Here is a 20,912-nt window from a genome sequence, read left to right as displayed (position 1 = left end):
AAACCCAAAGTCAAGGGGCTGCAGGTGGAGAGGAAAGAGGGAATATTTCTGAAAAATAATCCAATCTACCCTAAGTAATAATTTGGGTTTTTAAAACTGTACGTAATGTATTCATTTGGCAAAAATTCACACTGACTCAGGTCCATTTCAGCTCCTGATGGTGATGCAGATGTCTCAGGAGTGTTAACTCAGATTCTTTCTCTCTCTCTTTTACTGAACCTTTGTCTTGCCATTTTTATTCTGTCCTGGTTGTCTCATGCTGTGGCAGGTATGGTTGTCTCCTTACAAGAGTTTACCATGGGCTCTAGAGCAAAACAGCCCGTCTTCTCTTAGTTTTCCTTCTATCCACCTAAATCCCTCCTTGGTTCTTTTTTTTTTAATATATAACGTATTTTTTTTTTTGGCTGCATTGGGTCTTCATTGCTGTGTGCAGGCTTTCTCTAGCTGCAGTGAGCAGGGGCTACTCTTCGTTGCGGTGCTCAGGCTCTAGATGCGCGGGCTTCAGTAGTTGTAGCACACGGGCTCAGTAGTTGTGGCTCTCGGGCTTGGTTGCTCCACGGCATGTGGGATCTTCCCAGACCAGGGCTTGAACCCACGTCCCCTGCATCGGCAGGGGGATTCTTAACCACTGCGCCACCAGGGAAGTCCCTTCCTTTGTTCTTGAAGTGTGTCTGACCACTTGTCTCCTCTCCCTCTTTGTCTCTATTTCCCACACCCCTTCAAAATTAAAAGGGGGCAACTTTTGCCTGCTTTCTTCACAAAGAGCCAAAGGTGAAGTCATTCCAGAACTCCCCAAACATTTTCTTCTTAAAATGCAAAATGATTGGAGGCACTTAAATTTTTTGCATGAGTGCAGTGCTGCATAAATTAATATAGTTACAATTTTTAAAAATTAAATAAAAACCAGTCACCACCATTGTAAGGATAACATGAAATATATGAAAGTGTTCTGCAAATAAAAATGGCGTGTTATTTCTTGAAAAGAAACAGGTTTTTAATATCTAAATCAAAACTTTAAAAACACTGACATTTAAAAATACTGTTTGATCTCATACATTAATGGTGAGAATGCTAAGTGATTCAACTTGTACGGAGTTGCTCAAATTTATTTCCCACTTCTGGGAATTTACCCTCCAGTTATCCTTGCACAAGTAGGACATATGAACATGGTCAGTCAATGCAGTGCTTTTGGCAGAAAACGACTGGAAATAACCTAAGTGTTAACGATAGGGCACCAGTAAATAATCTACGAAACGTGTCCACAATGGCATACTATTTATCCGTGGGGAAAAAAATGAGGAACTTCTTGATGTGGAAAATCTTCAAGATATTCTTAATATGGTAGTGGCAGCAGGTAGGGAAGTGCAGAACAATATAGAGTCTGCTACATTTCTATGAGAAAGAAGGAAAATAATAGTATATATTGGTATTTGCTTGTGCATGCATAAATAATGGAAGGATGCCCAAGAAACTAAGAACATTGTTACCTAGGAGGTGGGAATGGAACTGGATGGGGACCCGGATAGGAGTTGTCTGTTCAGTGTAACCATATCATTTTGGATTCTGAAACCAGTAAAAGTATCACTAACCAGACTTTTAAAAACATAATTTGAGATTGTTGACCTTAAAACAAATAAAATAGTAAGACCTTTAGCTAGCCAAGATGAGTTTACTTGGGAATAGCAGAGGAATTGCAATTCAGGACAAGCCAACTATGGTGAAAACCACAGGCAAGTTCAAGGAGGCCAACGGAAGGTCAGTTTTTACTAGATTCTGAAGGAAATTGGGGAGGGCTGTGGCAGGTTTTTTATTGGCTGCAATTATAGGCAGCTTGTTGCTGTGTCAGAAGGAAATTTTCTTTCTTTCCCTGGGGCCTGTAAGATGCAGTGAGTGATACGTGTGTTAGAACCCTCCCTTCATGGTTTCCCCAGCCCATTTTGATTTAGGTTTCCTTTGTGCATTTTCACAAGATTGTAATTTCAATAAATTAATTAATCAAATACAGACATACTTCATTTTATCGCACTTCACTTTATTGTGCTTCGTAGACATTTCATTTCTTACAAATAGAAAGTTTGTGGCAACCCTGCATCAAGCAAGTCTACCAGCACCATGTTTCCAACAGCACTTGCTCCCTTCGTGTCTGTGGCACATTTTGGTAATTCTCCCAGAATTAAAAGTGGAACCTGAAGATGTAACTCAGTTGCTGCGATTTCATGATCAAACTTTACCTTAAGGAGATGAGATGTTACTTCTTATGGATGCGCTAAGTAAGTGGTTTCTTGAGCTGGAATCTACTAATGGTGACGATGCTCTGAAATTATTGAAATGACAACAAAGGATTTAGAATATGACATCAACTTACCCGACAAAGCAGTGGCAGGACTTGAGAGGGCTGACTCCAACCTTAAAAAGTTCTAAAGCATTTGGTAGAATGCTACCAAACAGCACTACATGCTGTAGAGAAATCCTTCATGAAAAGCAGAGTCAATTGATATATTTTCATTATTTTAGTTTAAGAAATTGCTACAGCCGCCCCCAACCTTCAGCAAGCATCACCCTATTCAGTTAGCAGCCATCCACATCCCAGGCTCCACCAGCAAAACCCTTTCATCAGCAAAAAGATTAGGACTCCATGAAGGCTCAGGTGATGGTTAGCATTTTTTAGGAATAATAATAATAATAAAAAAGCACATACTCTTTTTGGACGTAATGCTATTGCGCACTTAACAGACTACAGTATAGTGTCAATATAACTCTTATTTGCACTGGAACACCAAAGAACTCGAGCGTCTCGCTTTACTGTGGTGGTGTGGGACCCAACCTGCAGTATCTCTTTTTTTTTTTTTTTTTAACGCGCAGGCTCAGCGGCCATGGCTCACGGGCCCAGCCGCTCCGCAGCATGTGGGATCTTCCCGGACCGGGGCACGAACCCGTGTCCCCTGTATTAGCAGGCGGACTCTCAACCACTGCGCCACCAGGGAAGCCCTACAATATCTCGTAAGTACACCTAGACGTGCCTGATTTACGTGCTCAGCTCCCTCCCTAATTCTGTGGATGCAGAAGCAGCTTTGGAATCTTTAAAAAATACTATTTTGAGAAACGAATACACCTGAAATTAGCCTCCGTAACCAAATTAGTCACAGGGGATCGGGTGACAGAGCGCAGGGAGACCCTGAAGAGTCCTAATAGAGCGGGGGCGACGAGGGAAGGCGCTCCAGGAAACAGGAACAATGCAGAGGGAGCCCTAAGTGCACAGATGAAGCGTGAAAGGAACAATTCTACTGATATTTTGTGAAAATGAGTATTTAAAGGAAGCCGACGCACTCTCCAGACCGGCACAGCAAAAAACGTATGGGCTGCGGGAAAAAAAAAAAAGACGGGTTAAGTTCAGCGTGAGCCGGAGGCACACCGGACCGTGCCTCGGATGTGGGAGATTTCGGCAGGATACGTGAGTCCACAGGCTTCCCGCGGTGCCGGTTGTTCCGAATGGAATCAATCCCAGGAGCACAATCTCCACGCAGAACAGTAGGCACTTCCCACCCGTTCTCCAGGGTGGGTTCGGCCGGACGTGACGTAACGTGGTGCGAGCGACGTGCGTCTGCGCAGTGCGAGGCTGAGGAGCCGGGCCGGACGGCGAGCGTCTGCGCAGTGAGGGGCGATGAGAAGCCGGACGGCGCGCGCCTGCGCAATGAGGGGCTGAGACCGGAGCGAGGCGACGCGCGTGCGTGCTGGTTTGCGTACCTGCGTGAGTCCTGGGTTAGTCCCGTTCTGGCCCTGTTGTCCTCCGGGTAGAGGTGCCGACGGAAGGGGCCGAGTCTCCGCGTCCCTGGGAAGAGAGGCGAGGTTCAGGTCGGGGTCTTGGGGAACCCGGCGTGTGCGCAGGCCGTGGCGCCGCGGGCGGCGAGGGCGCGCCGGCCGCCCGCTGGACCCTCGGGGGGTCCCGGAGGCGGCGCGGACCTGGCCGACGTCTCGCAGGGTTTGAGGAGTGGGCGGCCTTCTGACATAAGCAGAGGACGCCGTTAGGCCGCCAGCGTAGTAGCAACGCTAAAGCTGCCGGAATTTGCGTGCAAAGCATCCCACCAGCCGGGAGCTAGTTAATCCTGTGTGTGTTAGCATCGTTTTACCAAGATCAGTTCACGGAAGACAAACTCTGCGGAAAGAGAACAGGCTAAAAACTATTCAGACCCTGGCTTAGCAGCCGTCGTTTACAACGGCGTTTGCTAAGTGCAAAGAGAGAATCTAGCTGCATTGAGCGTAGTGAGGGGGAATTACCATTTTTCTCCGTTATTTAAAAAAAAAAAGTGTGTTCAAATATTTAACACTGTTAACTTCCCCCGAATTTTTAGTGCAGTTATTGGAACTAAAAAAAAAAATCCCCTCCAAAAATCTCAGGAGCTAATTGCTAAAGAGTGTATTTCGTTTCTCACCCAGCTAATAAAGTTTAGTCGTTTCTCTGTGAAATAGTACTTGAAAAAAGATGACTTTGTACCTCCCCCGCGTCGTGTGAAATGAAAGACCCATGTACTTGTGTCTTGGAAAATTACATTTGCAATATATTACTAGGAATTGGATTTTTAAAAACATGATGAAAGAAAATCTAAACAATACCAGCGTGTTGGCAACCTTACTGTGTTTTCATCTCAAAAAACATCAATTGAAATGCTGTGAAAACCAGTGTTAATCTAAAATGCATTTTTCATGCTCAGTTGTGTTTGTGTATCAAAACCTTTTCCCTAGGAGGCACTTAGTTACTCTCCTTAAAAATGTTCCTAAAATTGAAGTTGTTGGCTCTTACAGAGTCGCAGTGAAAGTTTTTCGAAAATCTTTTTTTCTTTTTTCTTTTTTTCAGTTACATCTTTAAGAAATCCAACATCAAAATGGCTTCAAAAAGAGCTCTGGTCATCCTGGCTACAGGAGCAGAGGAGATGGAGACGGTCATCCCTGTCGATGTCATGAGACGAGCTGGAGTATGTCCCCCAAAGTTTTCTAGCTCTCCTGTCTTTTAAAACATTTTTGGATTTTTATAAGTCATTTTGAATAAAGTAATGTTCCATGTACTTTATGAAGTATTTCAAACAGACACGACAGTACAGAGACTGATTCCACCTGTTTATCTACTGTGCACATTTACTACTTGTTAACATTTTGCTATATTTCTTTCTGACCTGTGCCTTGAAGAACAGGTGCTTTAAAGGAAGAAGGCATTGCAAAGCTCTCTTTGTAAATTTCCCTAATCCCTTTCCCTTTCTTGCCCCAGAGGTAACTGCTGTCCTCACAGTGACGCATGCGTGTCTTTAAAGTAGCATAAGAGTGTGGTTCTCATTTTGCATGTCTGTGGTATAAACCTGTATATACACATATAACCATAGTGAATGCTTAAATAGCATTTACTGAGTGGTAGGTATCATTCTAAGCACTTACATAAACTTTTTAAAATTTTATAACCTTATGAATTATTGCCATTCTCATTTTAAAGTTGAAGGAACTGAGGCACAGAAACAATCAATAAAATAATTAAATAAAGTGCCCACGTTGTAGTAAAAGTATAGATCCAGTTTGTTTATTTAAAAGTGCTGCGTAGAGAATTCCCTGGCGGTCCAGTGGTTAGGACTCTGTGCTTCCCCTGCAGGGGGCACGGGTTCGGTCACTGGTTGGGGAACTAAGATCCCGCATGCCACGCGTGGCATGGTCAAATAAAAAACAATAAAATTGCTGCTTAGTCTTGCACTGTAGGAATATGCCAGTCTATCCATTCCTTTATTACACTGTTTCACAGCATTCTAATACTGTAATATTCTTGTACAGGTTTCATTGTTCACAGGTTTAGCTGTTTTTCTAGGCTCTATGCCTAAAAGGAATTGCTAGTTGCATGGTTGATGTTACTAGATTTTGTCAAATGACTATCCAAAGTACTAATATGTGGGCCCACCAGCAGTGAGGAAAATTCCCATTTTTTCCAGTATTGTCAACTTTGTAAATTTTTGCAAGGCGGAGTAGTATTTCGTTGTTTTAACTTGTATTTCTACCTTAAGAAAATACCAGGAGGGTTAAATGGCAGCAGCAACTTTGCCAGGTGGATTGTTGATAGGATGATCATATAATTTATCACCTAAACCAGAACACTTGTGGGAGAAAGGACGCTAAACAGGGTGCTGGGACAGCATCTTTAATTCATACTGTTCCAGGCAAAGTGGGACAGACCTAGTGATTAAATATATTTAGCCATCTTAATAGCCTAAGGTCAGCATGGTTTGGTTGCAGTATTTCCTGCCCAGTTATTTTAAAACACAGGGCAGCTGTGGAAATGTTACTCTAAATTTATGTTTCAGTGTTCTTAAATATCATGATGATGTCTTTCTCTTAGATTAAGGTCACCATTGCAGGTCTGACTGGAAAAGACCCGGTACAGTGTAGCCGAGATGTTGTCATTTGTCCTGATGCCAGTCTAGAAGATGCAAAAAAACAGGTTTGTTCCATATACTTGGAATTATTCCTTCCTCTGGCTTCTTTATCAGTTTCTTGAACTGTCTCTTGACGACATCTAAGACTGTTGTTAGCACAGACTTATTTTAAGAAAGTTACTTTGCTTGGACGTCTTCGGCACTAAACTAAGCCCTGGGAAGTGAAGGACTTTGCCTTTTTCCACTGTGTATCCACGGAACCTGGCAGGTCCCTGATACCACGTGTGCTCAGTGTGGGTGGATGGGTGGGACCCTTTCATCAGTGTTCTGGCTCATACAGGCAGCCTGTCCTCCGCTTATAATTGTGTTACTTAATATAAAAGAGTCAAGTGGACATTTCCCATTCATTTTTCACTCTTTACTTGAAAGCTACTTCTTATCTTTCCTTTATCAGTGACACAGACGTGGTTGTGTGATTCATGTTACGTGGAACAACTCATACTTGATTTGTGGTCGGATTAAGGGAGGGGTAAGAGGTCCCCTGAAATTGGTCACTTTTTCATTATTGCGGTTCTTCCTTTTGAGGGGGACCAGCACTTCCGGGAATCTGTCAAGAGCTGTGGCCCCTTTCCTCAGAAGCATGCCCCACGCTACGTATACCAGGCAACTTTGCACACGGTTTCACCAGGCTCAGGCTTCAGGGGCCGGTGTGACAGGAGTGTAGGCTGTACCCTGTTGGAGCAGAGCCCTCTCATGGACGGCCATCTCTGCCCTCCTGGGGAACCTGGAGCCTGATTTCCCTATGCCTCACTCTCAAATGCATAGAAAAAAGTGTATTCCTTTCTAATAAATCCAGATATTTCAGATTTATTTGCTAGACTGTGGAGTGTAAGAACATTGGTATTTCACATAAATCGGTGAAACTTTCTAAATAGCAGGTTAAAAATGAGAGAGTAGGAGTAAATATTCCTTCCCTGTTCCTTTTTGTCCTGTGGTGTCTGGGTATTTTAGAACAGGTGACATCTTGTGTCTTTTTAGTGTTTAGTTCAGTTTCCAAAAGGAGTGAAAAAAGTCCTGTACTTCACAAATATTGTTCTAAGTTTTGCTTGGTTTTCAAACAACATAGGACATTTTACAGTCTTTAAAAGTAACTCTAAATAGTATATGTTGGACTAAAAATGTAAATTTTCATTTCGTTTGCTTAATGACTAAATTTTTAAAGCTTTTAACAATTTAAGATACTGTATTAAACCAATTTCTATTTGTAATTTCAGCAAGTTTGAAATCATTAGACTTCTAGGGTGTTCTGGTATCTGGGATACTAAAATATTACATCATTTTTATCCTCCAAGTTCCATTTTTCATAAGGTTAAGAAAAACTTTTTGTGCTTTTTAGAGTTTGTTTTGTTTTTAGTTATTTATTACTATGTACATTCTTGTTGAAAACAATTCACGCGGTGTAGACAAACGCAGAGTCAAACGCTAAATGTCCCTTTCTTGTTCTCGCCCTCCCCCCACCCTGCCTCAGCTGGCGAGCTCCTTTGTCCATGAGTGTCTGTACACTGTACACATGTATGTGGGGGCATTGAGAGGTGTGTACACACATGCATCTACATACGTGTGTATATTTATTCTTTGTACAGGAATGAGATCATGATAACGCCTGCAGTTCTGCAGCATGGACATCGTTTCATGTTACTGTGTACAGATTTTCTGCAGTTTTTACTTACAGTATCCCATTATAGAGAAACCCCTAATTTAACTGTTCTTCTGTGAACAGCTTTTTGCTCTGATGTGAAAGTGTTCCTGCTTAACGCACACTTCAAGTGAAACATCTTCACATCCTTTTTCATTTTTTGAACTGTTACAGGGACCTTACGATGTGGTGGTTATGCCAGGAGGTGGTCTGGGCGCACAGAATTTATGCCAGGTAAAGCTGGGGGGCTTCAGCCTCTCGTATTCCGCTGGGTTTGCTGCTAAAATATTTCAGGAAGGAGGCTGTGAATAGATTAGGAAAAGGTGAAATTAACAAAGTGCTGTTCTAGCTTAATTTTTAAAAAAAGTTTTTGATAACATTTACTATAGAAGTAAGCGGAATTGGTGAAACAGTTATGAACAGATTCTGTGAATACAGTTCAAATATAAGACTACTTGTTTTTTTCCCCCAACCGCAGCAGAATGATTAATTTTGTGCTTGTGAGAAGGGTTAAGCCTAGAAAGATAAGAGATCGGCTGTCTACTCAACCATCGGGGTTAGGGAGGTTGCAGGGGGCTGGAGCTGCCAGCTTGAATGAAAAATGGCATAAAAGAAGCCGCTGCTTCTTCTTTTTGTCTTGTGTGAAGAGTTAGCCTGCAGGAAGAAGAAGAGAGAGAGGTGGCAGGGGCAGGGCACACAGAAGCTCATGAGGCAGGTGGAATCAGACATTTGGGGCTGCTGAGCTCCACTCCCTACTCTGCTGTCGGAAAACACCCAAAACAGCACATTTCCTCCCTTCTGTGTCTTTCTCCCTAGAGTACAAAATGGCAAGGGTTAATATGCCCAAGGGAAATTGCTTTTCTTATCTTTAAACATCTTTAAGAAAAGGGTACCTTTTTCTTATAGTAAATGCCTTGATTGGGTTTAAGGATGTAGAAACACTACGAATTTGGTAGTTTTTATATTGATGATTTAGCGGTATTGTTGAAAAATAGATTGAAGACCTTGTGGTTTAAGCTAAAATCAGATTCTGCCGAAGTTGCCAGCCAGATTGGCTGCAGCTTAATGACGACGTGCTGTGTTTTTGGTTTTCTTTGACTAGTCCTCTGCTGTGAAGGAGATACTGAAGGAACAAGAAAAGAGGAAGGGCCTCATCGCCGCAATCTGTGCGGGTAAGTACAGAGCCGTCCTGTGTTCAAGTGTGTTGTTGACTTTCTTCAGAAAATTCGTGACGGGGTCGTCTTTAGTTATAAGATCGTGTTCCCAGTACTTCTTCCCCTTCCTAAGGTATGAAGGGCATCTGTATCGGTGTATTTAGTTTGGGGCATGAGGCTGATGTCATCTCAGAAATTACTACAGTTCCGTTTTCTGCCTCTCCCTGCCTTTGGTCTACGTTCGGTGAAACTTAGTGTTTTCCCTGTTTGGTGGACCTGGAGGAGAACGTGGCCCCTCTGGCACTCAGTAAACAGCTTGTTACGACAAACCCCCGTGCCAGGAAGTACTTCTGCCCGCACAGGGTCAGCAAGAATTGGGCCAGCATAGTGTCAGAGCTCTGCCCTGTGCTTGCCCTGGGGGGCTTCCTGCCTGGTCCCCAGTGTTGAGAGCTGGGTCTTAGGTACTGTATTCTCTGCCACTTAATTTAGAGTAAGGCTGTTGGTGCTTTGTCGATGTCTCCACATCTTTGAAACCTAGTAATACTTTGGTTTTTGATACCATTTTAAAGTCCATCCTTCTTGCTCTAATATCAGATGATATTCTGCCATCTTGCATTTTTTTCATAGTGTAATTTTGGCAGGTGCTTTCCTTATTCATAGGTCTTCATTAAATGTTTGTCAGAAAGAGCAAATACGGGCTTCCCTGGTGGCGCAGTGGTTGAGAGTCCGCCTGCCGATGCAGGGGACGCGGGTTCTTGCCCCGGTCCGGGAAGATCCCACATGCCGCGGAGCGGCTGGGCCCATGAGCCATGGCTGCTGGGCCTGAGCATCCGGAGCCTGTGCTCCGCAACAGGAGAGGCCACAACAGTGAGAGGCCCGCGTACCGCAAAAAAAAAAAAAAAGAACAAATAAAGAGATGAATGTATGGATGTTTAATTAAAATGATGTGTTGATATTTTCTTCAATACAATAGACTTTTTAAAAGAAGTCATAGGCCGGGGATCTGGGGACTGCATTACAGCAGTGGTTCTCGGAGTTTTTTCAGAGGGTTCGTAAGGGCAGAGCAGATACTATTTATACACTATTTGCCTTTTTCCTTCTTATTCTCACAAGAGTGCCATCAGAGTATGATGATGTCATCATTCAGGCATGGCTTGTGTGCTCGAGTATTCTTATGTTGTAAACCTGTCCCAGTTTTAATTTCTAGCATGGCAGATACTGATAAATGTAACTCGTATAATAGCTAGAGGGGTCCTAAGACCCCTTTACATGTTTGAGAACCTCTGCATTAAAGACCGGGAAGGACTGAGGGGCAACCACCTGGCAAGTCCCGTCCTTGGGTTCCGGTCAGCACTGATCTCTGACCTGCCCTTGGGGCTCGGGGATTTCTGTCTGCTGAAGGACGCTGCAGCCCAAGCAGCTGCAGCCCTCCTTGTGGAGGAAGACAGAGGTGCTGTCATTCATGCAAGGGCTTAGTCCCCCTCCCCCTCCCCACGTGCTGACCCTCACCTCTGCCTCATTCTTAGTGCTTTACCTAAAGGAAGAAAGGAAGGGTTTGGGCTGGGTTTGTCCTCTTAGGACTGTGTTGCAAGTAAAAACCACATATCAGTTTGTCATTTTGTGTCACCAAAGTAGAATTATCAGCCACATCTGGTTCAGGGTTTTGTGTTCAGGCAGACTTGAATCCCACGCTGCTAAGACACACAGGCCTTGTCGTCATTTACATCCACATTGTAAAGTGAACGGAGCTAGTGACCTGTTGTCCTGTTGAATGTCCTGCACTGCCCCTCTGGGTACTGCACAAAGTAGGAGAGGCGTGATGGCCTGTGAAGGAGATTGCAGCGAGGTTGGAACGAGTGATGGGAGAGATTCTGGTGTTTAAATCAGCAGATGAGAACAAGATGATTCTTAACTGTCACAGTTAGGAAATGGGAACGGTTTATTGAACTGAAGGAATATTAACTTAACCCCTAATATGGAGTGAACGGGAGAGACAGAAATTGGAAGGGAGGCTGCCTTGAGAAGAAAATAAAACGAGATTCACTCTGGGTGGGGCAGGGGAAGGAAGCCTGGAGGTGACGAGCAGGCTGCGGGCAAGCGCTGGGCTGCAGGTGCAAGCTGGGGACGGTTGCCGGGCTTGGTGTTCCCTCTGTACATCACCACACGGTGGCGCTGTTGGCTTTCGCCTCTGGGCCTCCCAAGGCGATTCTGTCCACTGGACCCTCTGTTCCCTGAACCTTCTGCTCCCTGCTCAGAGCTGGACCCCTGTTGCAGACTCGGCCACATTTCATCCACCGGAATCTCAAGTAATAGGAGCAGTTAAGTGTCCCCTCGAGTTTTCCAGCTAGGATTCTGAAGCACCGGCAAGCAGTAATTTTGAGCTTACCGTACAGTCACTGATGTTATAGGCAGCCATTTTATCACCTGGAGGGAGCGGCCTAAGAATTCCTCGCTCACTGTATGACCTGCTGTCCTCATGTACGATCAGTCCTCGCTTGAAATTTGCTTTAAAATATATGACGTAGGAAATTATTTTTTATTAAAATCTTACAAAATAAGAATTAAAGGTAATTCATGAATACATCAAATAAAAATTGAGATAATTACTCAATTTTTACACACTCTTAGGATTTGCTACCAAACATAGCTCTCATATGCAGCATACAAGTAAGGAGGAAGGGGGCGTCAAGTATATTTAAGAGGCTTTCCAGTTAAGATATAAGTGAGGACTTGGTATGAAACTGACAACTGACGTTAAGCCAGAAAGCTTATGTAATTACATATCATTTGTTTGATCTTCCTGTTAGTAGCAGGTAAGATCTGAGTAGCCTGTAGGTAGGTCCATTATATAACCACTTTATCCTTGGAACGGTGCTGTAAAACGAAAGGTCATGAGAGCAAGTGCTTGGGTTTGCTGGAGTTAAAGTGTGCAGAATCCGTCCTGGGATGTTAACCACAGTGCCCTAACCACTTAGAAGGCCACGGTGCTCTTCTGAAGTTTTTCTGGGTGTGACATTAGGCCTTAGAAAGTTTTTCTTTTGTTATTTTTTGGTGGCTTAGAGGGAAAAGGTAGAAAAACTACTTTTCTAAAAGTTTTAAGATAACAAATAGGGACTTTTTTGTCTTAGTCCCTATTTGAGGACTGTGACCTACAAAATATGCTTGTGATTAGCAGTGAAGTTGACCATTCATAAAAATCTCAAGTTAGCAGCGGCATATTTTTTTTTAACCTTCATTTTAAGAGGGTGCATGTAGAGGACCACAGGGGGCATTTGCACAGGGTTCTTAAGTGCGTCGTCGTGAGACAGAAACGCCAGTGCCTTTGGATCTCAGACATGGGCATTTCACAGGTGTCTCCTTTGGGGCTGGTACAATGTCCTGTTCATTTTAATAATCCTACCGCCTGATACATTTGGATAGACAGATGGATGAGTGCTAATTTTTCATTCTCAAGTAGAAAAATAAAACTAGTCTCTACAATAGCAGTCAAGCCCAGGGGTTCAGAGAGTATTAGTTGCCTTTAATGTGTAACTAAATCTTCCATGTGCAAAGGGTAAGCAGGGCGTTTTGCCCTCCATGGTCTCCCCCTCCTTTGTGCCCCTGTTACACTTGCAGCCTGTCCCTCGAGGGGACATGTTCTATTTATCTGTTTGCGCCTCAGCTATAAAAGCAGATATTTTTGATTAAATGGTTATTGATGTGTTTTAAGTTTGTGCGTTTTTGCCGCATGTGCTCAGCAGATGGTTTATTATAAACACACTTTACCTCTCATACTAAGAAGTGTTTAGTTTCAGAATCGTAAGCATATTTTAGATAAGAGCCCCTGATTTTGAAGAATAGTTTTGCTGCTGCGATTTTTAAAACATGGGTTTTTCTGTGTCTACATTTAAGTCTTTTTATTCATCTTCTTTTTAGGACCTACGGCTCTGTTGGCTCATGAAATAGGTTTTGGAAGCAAAGTTACAACACACCCACTTGCTAAAGACAAAATGATGGACGGAAGTAAGTACCTGCTTATATTGTAATGAGCCAAAAGACCTACTCAGAAAGCTGTGCTATAGCGTTGTCTCCCGCTTGGTAGACAGTAGTACATAGGGATTCTCTGTGGGTTGGGGTGTGATGTGTTCCTCACTTTCTTTGCAAGTGTTTCAGTGAGAGAGACGGGCTAATGGTGTGGGTGTCTACGTGTGCGCCCCCTGACGGTGTGGGTCTGCAGACATGCACCCTAACGGGAACGCAGGTGCTGAGCCAAAGGCCAGCCTGGCTCGGAGTGGCGCAAAATGCCAGTTTAACGAGTATTTTTACTCAATACTTTGCCAGTGGCCTGAGGGTAAATTTTAAACCTTGATAGCGATTTCAGAATGTGCCCTTTTGCCCACAGTCCAAAGTAAAATGGACATTGCTCCCTTCTTCCAGAGGAGGCCCGGGTGGCAGGCAGGCCTGTTCCTTCGCTCATGGGCTTCTTTTATAAATATCAGCTAGGTGTTTAACTTTCATTCATTTATTTTTATGAAAACAGTTTCTATACGTGGTTAAAATAAAAATGCAAACAGTACAGAAAGGGGTGAAGTAAAAGGAAGTGCTTCTCTCTAGCTTCCCCAGCACCTTTCCACTTTTCACATTTAACTTCTATTAAGTTTTCCTGTGAAACTCTAGAATTTTCTCTGCACATACTCATTGCCCTTTGCAGTTTAATATTGTTACTCACATGAGATCTAGTAAGTACATTCTACAGCTTGCTTTTTTAACCTAATAGTATAACCTATAATTGATCAACTTTTTAAAAAATTCTCATATTGTTGCTTGTCACTTGGAGATTATTTTTAAAAAGCACGTCATTGTCTCTGCCCTCCAAGAGTTAACAGCTTGCAGAGACATGTGCATCAGACTTAAAAATTTGAGGCAGTGTGTAATTAACAGCAAAACAATGTAACCAAGCTCCTGGATGTACAGCTGTGTAGCCACTGCTTCTCAGTGTGACATTCAGAGCACCAACCAGGTAGCGTCTTTTGTCAGGTGGTATCTTCCTCTGCCACCTGTCCCTGGAGTGCATATCACAGGGAGGCAGAGACCCTGGTACATGCAGAGAGAAAGGAAAAGTGTGGATAAGTGCAGGGAATCACAGATTCCCACTTAGAAGCCAAAAGTGGTTCGACTGGCGTTCAGCCAGCAGGGAGACCGAGTGACCGGCTCTGTTTAAAACACCCACCAACCAAAAACCAGTGGCTAAATAAAAAGACTAATAGTTAGGGAGGGTGGGAGGGAGACGCAAGAGGGAGGAGATATGGGGATATATGTACACGTACAGCTGATTCACTTTGTTATACAGCAGAAACTAACACACCATTGTAGAGCAGTTATACTCCAATAAAGATGTTGGAAAAAAAATAAAAGACTAATGGTATCAAAAGCGGATTTGAAAACAGCTGCACGACTGATAGATTTTCTTGTCTATCTCTGTTCTGCTCTGGACTTATTCTGAACTAAAAGTAGGGCAAGTAAATTTTTTCTTATGTTAATGCTTTCATCGCAAAGTAAAGTGATGCATTTTTCATTCACTGCCTTTTTAAAAAGATTAATAGACCTTATTTTTTAGAGGAGTGTTATGTTCACAGCAAAATTAAGCAAAAAAGTACAGCGTTTCCCTAAACCCCCAGTACCCCACCCCATCCCCCTCACCGTCAGCTTTGTTTCCCCCACCAGACGGTGCCTTTGCTGCAGGTGCCTTTGCTGCAGTCGATGAACCCGCGCTGATGTGTCGTCATCACCCAAAGTCCATAGTTTATGTCAGGGTTCACTCTCGGTGTTGCAGATTCTGCGTATTCTTAAATCTGATCCAAAGTAGTGTTTTCTTGGAAAATCTGTGAGTTTAGTTGGCAGAAAGATACGAAGTTGTCAGTAAAGCCATCTTTGTGAAAATTGACTTTTTCTTTTAAAGGCTCTGGTTTCTGGGCGTTTTTTATTGTAGGGATTTAATTTACTTTGAGCTGATGGAGGGGTTTGGGAGGGTTAGAAAGAACAGAGTCGGGCTTCCTTTAGTAGTTACGACACATGAGAAGGAAGAAGGAGTGGAACGTGTTCCCCGCTATCTGCACATGTATCTCTGTGGCTCTTTCCTTGTAACGCCTCAGGAAGTTGAGGCTGATAGAACTAGAAAAAGATGAGATCGTTAACTCTCGGGCACCTACAGGGTATATTCCTGCGTGTTATCTCGAGCCTTGCAGCCCCAGTGCCCAGCAAGGCAGGTGTTGGCTTCACCTCGCCTGGGGAGGCGAGGCCACTTGTTGGAGCTGGGCCGGAACTGGGGCCCCCGCCTCTGTCCTGGTGAGGCCCCCCACACGCCTAAGTTACCAGCATTGCATTCTGTCCTCTTACACGTAAGTCCTCTTGTAAGAGAAAAATGTTTGCAGTTTCTGCCCCTTCAGAACATTCTGAGAGGTGGAGCTGTAATCGCTTCCTGGATGTCTCCTCCGGGAGGCCCTCTGTCTCGTCCTCGTGGTGAACGTCGTGTTAAGATCAGTAGGCCTGGCTGTGTGCTGAGTGCTGGGGACGCCGCAGTGAACAGGCTGCCCTTGCCTGGCCACGTCTGCGGTAGTGACACCACCACTTTCTGCTGGCGTTTGGTTCGGTTGGGTTCCCATGATCATCCTGTTAGGTTGGTATCATCCCCATTTTACAGAAGAGAAAAAGGAGGCTCAGAGGGGTCAGACAGCTACTGAATGGCAGACCTGGATTTGAACCCAGAACTGCTGTGCTCAGGGGTCGGCGGCTTTTCCTTGAAGGGCCAGATAGTAAATATCTCGGGCTCTCTGGGACGCCCCGTCTCTGTGGCGACTCCTCCACCTGTGGCGCCCAGACCATGTAGGTGAGGGGTGTGCAGGTAAAAGCTGCCGTTAGTTGCTGCCCCCTGGCCCCCCCAGGTGTTTGATCTCTGGGCTTTGAGAGAGGCTTTGGGGTGTTTGCTTAAAGTTAACGGAATGAATGCCTCCTGCGGGTTGGCTGGGAGTTGGCTGGTGCGCGGGGCGTTTTCCTCATTGTCGCCACTAGGTGGAGGTGGTCCGTAAGTAGACCTTTTGCTCTTCCTGGTTGAGATTCTTAGAACCATGGAACCTTTAAACATCTTTAACCAGTTTAGGCTGTATTTGTAATATTTTACCCACAAAGAGGTTGTTAAGTGAACTATTTAGAGCCGTGCCTCCCGCTGACCTGTCCGTCTCAGCTCCAGGAGACCCAGCCCAGCCGGTTTCCTAGTTCAGCATTTAAAATGATCTTTAACCATCAGGAAATGAGGTTAGATTAGGAAAACCTCTCGCCCTCAAACCAGGGATCCACTTTTCTTCTAAAAAAGTGTAACTAGGAAATGTTTCACGTACTGTAGTCAGTTATTTCAGTGGGTGACGTGATTTTTAATGAGGTTTAGGAAGACCTAAATCACTGCAGGTGTTATTCATCCACTTTGAAAGGACACGAGCATCAGGACGTGGTTTCTAAAGCTCGTTAACACAGCAGAAGCATCTTGCTCAGGAGACTTCTTTTTTTTTTTGGCTGCGTTGGGTCTTAGTTGCAGCGCGTGGGCTTAGTTGCCCCGCGGCATGTGGGATCTTAGTTCCCCGACCAGGGATCAAACGCATGTCCCCTGCATTGGAAGGCGGATTCTTAACCACTGGACTGCCAGGGAAGTCCCAGGAGACGTTTTTCTGTATGTGTTCACTGAACAGGCATTTCCTGAGCTCTTCCTTAGGCTCTGGGAACAGAAAAGGGAACAAGATAGAGCCACGTCCTCAGGTGTTCTCGGGGGTGGGGGGGGGACTGGCAGGAGGTCTGCACTGAGCATGGGGGAGGGGAGGGGTTCAGAGGCGGTGTGTGCCTGGCTCTCCCTGCGGGGACTGGGTGTGGCGGGATCTCACAGGGGACCCTCTGTCCTTCGTGTCCCACGTCACTGAGTGGTACCACCACCCGCCCACCCAGTTGCCCAGGACAGGCGACTGGGAGTCATCCTTGATGTCTCTCCACATCGAGTCTTTCCCCAAGGCCCGGGCATTTTATCTCCAAGGTACATCTCAGACCTTCATTTCCTCTCCGTTGCCGCTGTCCCATCCAGGTCACCGTTTGCTCCCACCTGGATGCGGCTTCTTTTCCGTCTCCCCTCTGGTTCCTTCCGGTCCAGTCTCTGTGCGCAGGCCAGGCCCCGGGGTTTGTGCACCGTGACGTGGAGCTCAGGGTCACCTCAATGTGCTGGAGAAAGTTGGTGAAGGCTTCTCCTGGGGGAACTGGGTGTGCTCTGATTTGCGCTTTGGAAAGGTTCCCGTTTTGGTGGTGCTGAGTGTAGAGGGAAGGGCAGCCAGAAGGGAGGCTGGATGCAGAGGTCCCGCAATAAGGCAGCAGGCGGAGGAACAGTCATTCATTCTTTCATTTACCTGGTCCTCGGGGGCCCCCCCTTGGTGCCATTAATACCCTGGGCCAGACGGGCAGGTGAAGGCTCAGCGTTTTACAGAATAGACAGTAAACAGGAGACGGATTGTTTCCTCGGCGCTGCGAGGGCGCTGTGATGGAGTGACCTGAGGGACCTGGTTTAGAGAGGGGTCACAGGTGCCCTCTCTGAGGGCTTGGTGCTGATGCTGAAGTTGAAAGAGCAAGTCGCTGAGAAGAGCTTCCTGGGCAGAGGGAGCGGCCCAGGCCCCCCGTGGGGCCGGAAAGAGTGCAGTGTGCCCGGCAGCAGCTCCCAGCGCAAGAGGGCGGTGGGGCAGGCTGCATGGGGCGGCGGTGCTGCACGCGCGCGTGGAGGGAGGGTCTGCTGACGCCTGCCTGGCGTGGAGGGTGAGAGCTGTGGGGGCTGGTGCGGGGAATCCCAGCTTTGTGCCCTGAGACTTGCCCGGAGGTAGGGTCGTTTACTTCCTGGGAATGTAGGAGAAGCACATTTCTTATTACATTTGCAAAAATACAGCCAACTGGGGCCGCAGAGGAAAATAGTCCCTGACGAGTGAGTGTGGTTCCTCCTCCGCGCCTCCCTCCCCGCTCCCGATCCCTTATGTGTAGTTTGTGCTTGTTTGATTTTGAGGCAGCAGAGCGCGTGTGTGTGCGTTACCTAGGTGGTCTGTATCACAGGTAGTTTCTACCTTCAACACCAGTTCACCCTCATCCCCCTTTCCTCCAGCATTTTGTAGGGAAGGAAAAGTAATTTTCCCTCTACTCTTCTGAGTTCTTAGTTGAGACCCCTGAAAAAAAAAAAAAAAAGACAGATTGACCAGAGAAAAACAAGCTTAACGTGTATACATGGGAGATACCCAGGGAAAAATGAGTAACTCCCTGAGATGGTTTAGAATTCTGGCTTAAGTACCATCTTAATAGAGAAAGGAGACGGGGAGGTAGGCCTCTCAGGGGAGCGTAATTGGCTTTTAGGAAAGTTGAAGGGACCCTTCGAAGAGCAGATGGGAGGAGTAGTAGTTGTGACAAGTTCGTCTGGGTGTGGTGTCAACTTCTAGTTTTCTCTCCCGGTTGATGAGACTCCCGGGAGGGGATTTCTGAGTTCCTTCCGGATGATCTGTCTTTAGGCAGGAAAGGAGGTTCCGAGGAAGCCACTCCCTCTCCCTGCCTGTGCTGTTTTTCAAGTGCTTTTAGCTCAAAATAATCAGTAAAGCAAAGCAGCCTATTTTGGGGTGGCGTTTCCTGAACTCCTGCCATCACACTTTCGAGTGTGTATTCTCTCCCCTTCACTTCACAGAATTGACACTTGGGTGTGTTGTGGAATAGAAACGTGACTGCTTAGCATTTGCTCTGGCATCCCCCTCACACGTACGAGGGCTTTTGCAGCTGCGTTGAAGTCACGTGTGTTCACACACTTCATTTCAGCAGTTGGTAGCGCCTCCTGCTCTTTGCTGTGCGTGGCGGCCTCGGTATCTTCCCGCTGTGCTCCGAGAGCTGGGAGTGCCTGAGGGTCGCGAGGGACTGGCCACCTCGTTGTTGTCCCGGGGGTTTTTGCTTGTTCTTGTTTTGATTTTCATGAGACCAGTAGTAGTGCTGCAGGGGAGTGGGGCTGCTGAGTGGTGGTTCTTGCTGTCCAGCATAGCCCGCTGGGACATAACCCTTTTGTGTTTTTATTTCGAAGATCATTACAGCTACTCAGAGAACCGCGTGGAAAGGGACGGCCTGATCGTCACCAGCCGGGGGCCGGGAACCAGCTTCGAGTTTGCCCTGGCGATTGTCGAGGCGCTGGCCGGCAAGGAGGTGGCCGAACAAGTGAAGGCCCCGCTGGTTCTTAAAGATTAGAGCAGAGAGGTTTGGTGATGGGTAATCCATGCTCACCGTGTTCGCTTTAAACAAAAGAAGGGGGATTACCGTGCGGAGACGCCGTCATCACCATCCCCCCTCAAGTGTGGCTGTGACGTGACAGCTGCACAGAGATTCCTCAGCCTGCACTTGTGTCCCCACGTTTCTGAACCTTGACTGCAGAATAAATGGGGCATTTAGCAAAACTACTGATGCTTCCTTCTTTTACTTCTGGTCTCTGTTTTCTTGTGTGAAACCAAGTGATTGTCAGCTTCGTCCGCAGCTCTTAACTATTGATACGGCTGCTGAAATAAATGAATAGGAAACACATTTTACACAGCAGGGAGGAAAAGCATAAAACAGAGATTGAAAAGGCTTGTGACTTCTCTCCCGTCCATTAACTGTATCTCTAATGTGCGACTAAAAGATACCAACGAAGTTGGCTGCACTGGTGAATTTTTGTAAGCTAATCCCTCGTCTCCCATTGCAGAGAGTCCTGAGATGGAATTGAAAACTTCCCAAGGCTGGCCTAGCCTGCCCTCCCTTCCTTGGGTAACAGTACCTGGCTGTTTCACCCCGCGAGCCGCCCGGCTCCCGTGTGCAGTGGGTGGGATGCACACCAGGGCTGGGCACACAGCCCAGGCCCAGCCAGTCAAAGCCTGACGCACCCTGACCAAGGTGGGACCGTCAGCCAGTGGGATGCAGTGCCAGGGCCTGCGCCCTGCCCGCTGGGGTTCTCAGCTGGGTGGTCAGGAGGGCCGGCAGTGAGCCTGGAGGAAAAAGGCCTGGCCGAACGTGACTCCAGCATGACAGGCGGAAAGCTCAGAACGTGCTTGACCCAAGATCCTGCCCCGAAGCAGGCGACGCCTGGACTTGTGAACAGGAGCCAGCAAATTCCCGTGGCTTTTTTGTTTCACTATTTATAAGTGACTGATGGGACCCAGAGGAACGAGGTGGTGGGCAGGCTCCTGAAGGTGGAGGGCTGAGCCACTGAGTAAAACTGCCGAACCACCAGTGTGCTCTGCTGCCTGTCCCCGCTTGCCCCCCACCCCACCCCCGTCTCTCCTTCCCCCCTCCCTCCTGTTCCTCCTTCCCTCCCTCCTGGCCTTTCAGACGTGTGGGCTGTGAGGTTTCTGTCACAACTACTCAGCTCTGTCCTAGTAGCACAAAAGCAGCCACAGCCACTCCACCAAGCAGGCAGGATGGCCGTGCAGCAAAGCCTTTGTCAAGCCGGGCAGCGGGGATTGCACCCTCGGGCTGCAGTTTGCCTACCCCTGAACCAGAAGGCGAGGCAGATGTTACTGATGAAAAATGCAAACGTAATTGCAGGTTTAATAAGCACTGATGGTGTAAAGAGGATGCCGGGGAGGGAACAGGGGAGACTGCATGAGG

At 46.2% G+C, this 20,912-nt stretch overlaps 1 protein-coding gene across 4 annotated transcripts; it reads left to right on the top strand.

The window, feature by feature from the left end:
- The first annotated feature begins 3,634 nt into the window (after window positions 1-3,634).
- On the top strand, window positions 3,635-19,726 carry PARK7 (Parkinsonism associated deglycase). 4 transcript variants are annotated; one of them, XM_082668736.1, is made up of 7 exons: window positions 3,635-3,759; window positions 4,853-4,970; window positions 6,368-6,469; window positions 8,275-8,334; window positions 9,203-9,272; window positions 13,170-13,256; window positions 19,360-19,726. In XM_082668736.1, the coding sequence occupies exons 2-7, from the start codon at window positions 4,881-4,883 to the stop codon at window positions 19,518-19,520; spliced, it is 570 nt and encodes a 189-aa protein (XP_082524862.1). In that variant the 5' UTR covers window positions 3,635-3,759; window positions 4,853-4,880; the 3' UTR covers window positions 19,521-19,726. The 4 variants fall into 4 exon arrangements, with proteins under 4 accessions (XP_082524862.1, XP_082524864.1, XP_082524861.1 ...); XM_082668738.1 differs by having other exon boundaries at window positions 3,658-3,748; XM_082668735.1 differs by having other exon boundaries at window positions 3,711-3,852.
- Window positions 19,727-20,912: the final 1,186 nt, after the last annotated feature.

This window comes from Grampus griseus (assembly GCF_964374135.1).
Source record: "Grampus griseus genome assembly, chromosome: 1".
NCBI lineage: Eukaryota > Metazoa > Chordata > Mammalia > Artiodactyla > Delphinidae > Grampus > Grampus griseus.
The sequence above is the reverse complement of the archived record's forward strand: the minus strand, read 5'-3'. Positions and strand labels throughout refer to the sequence as shown.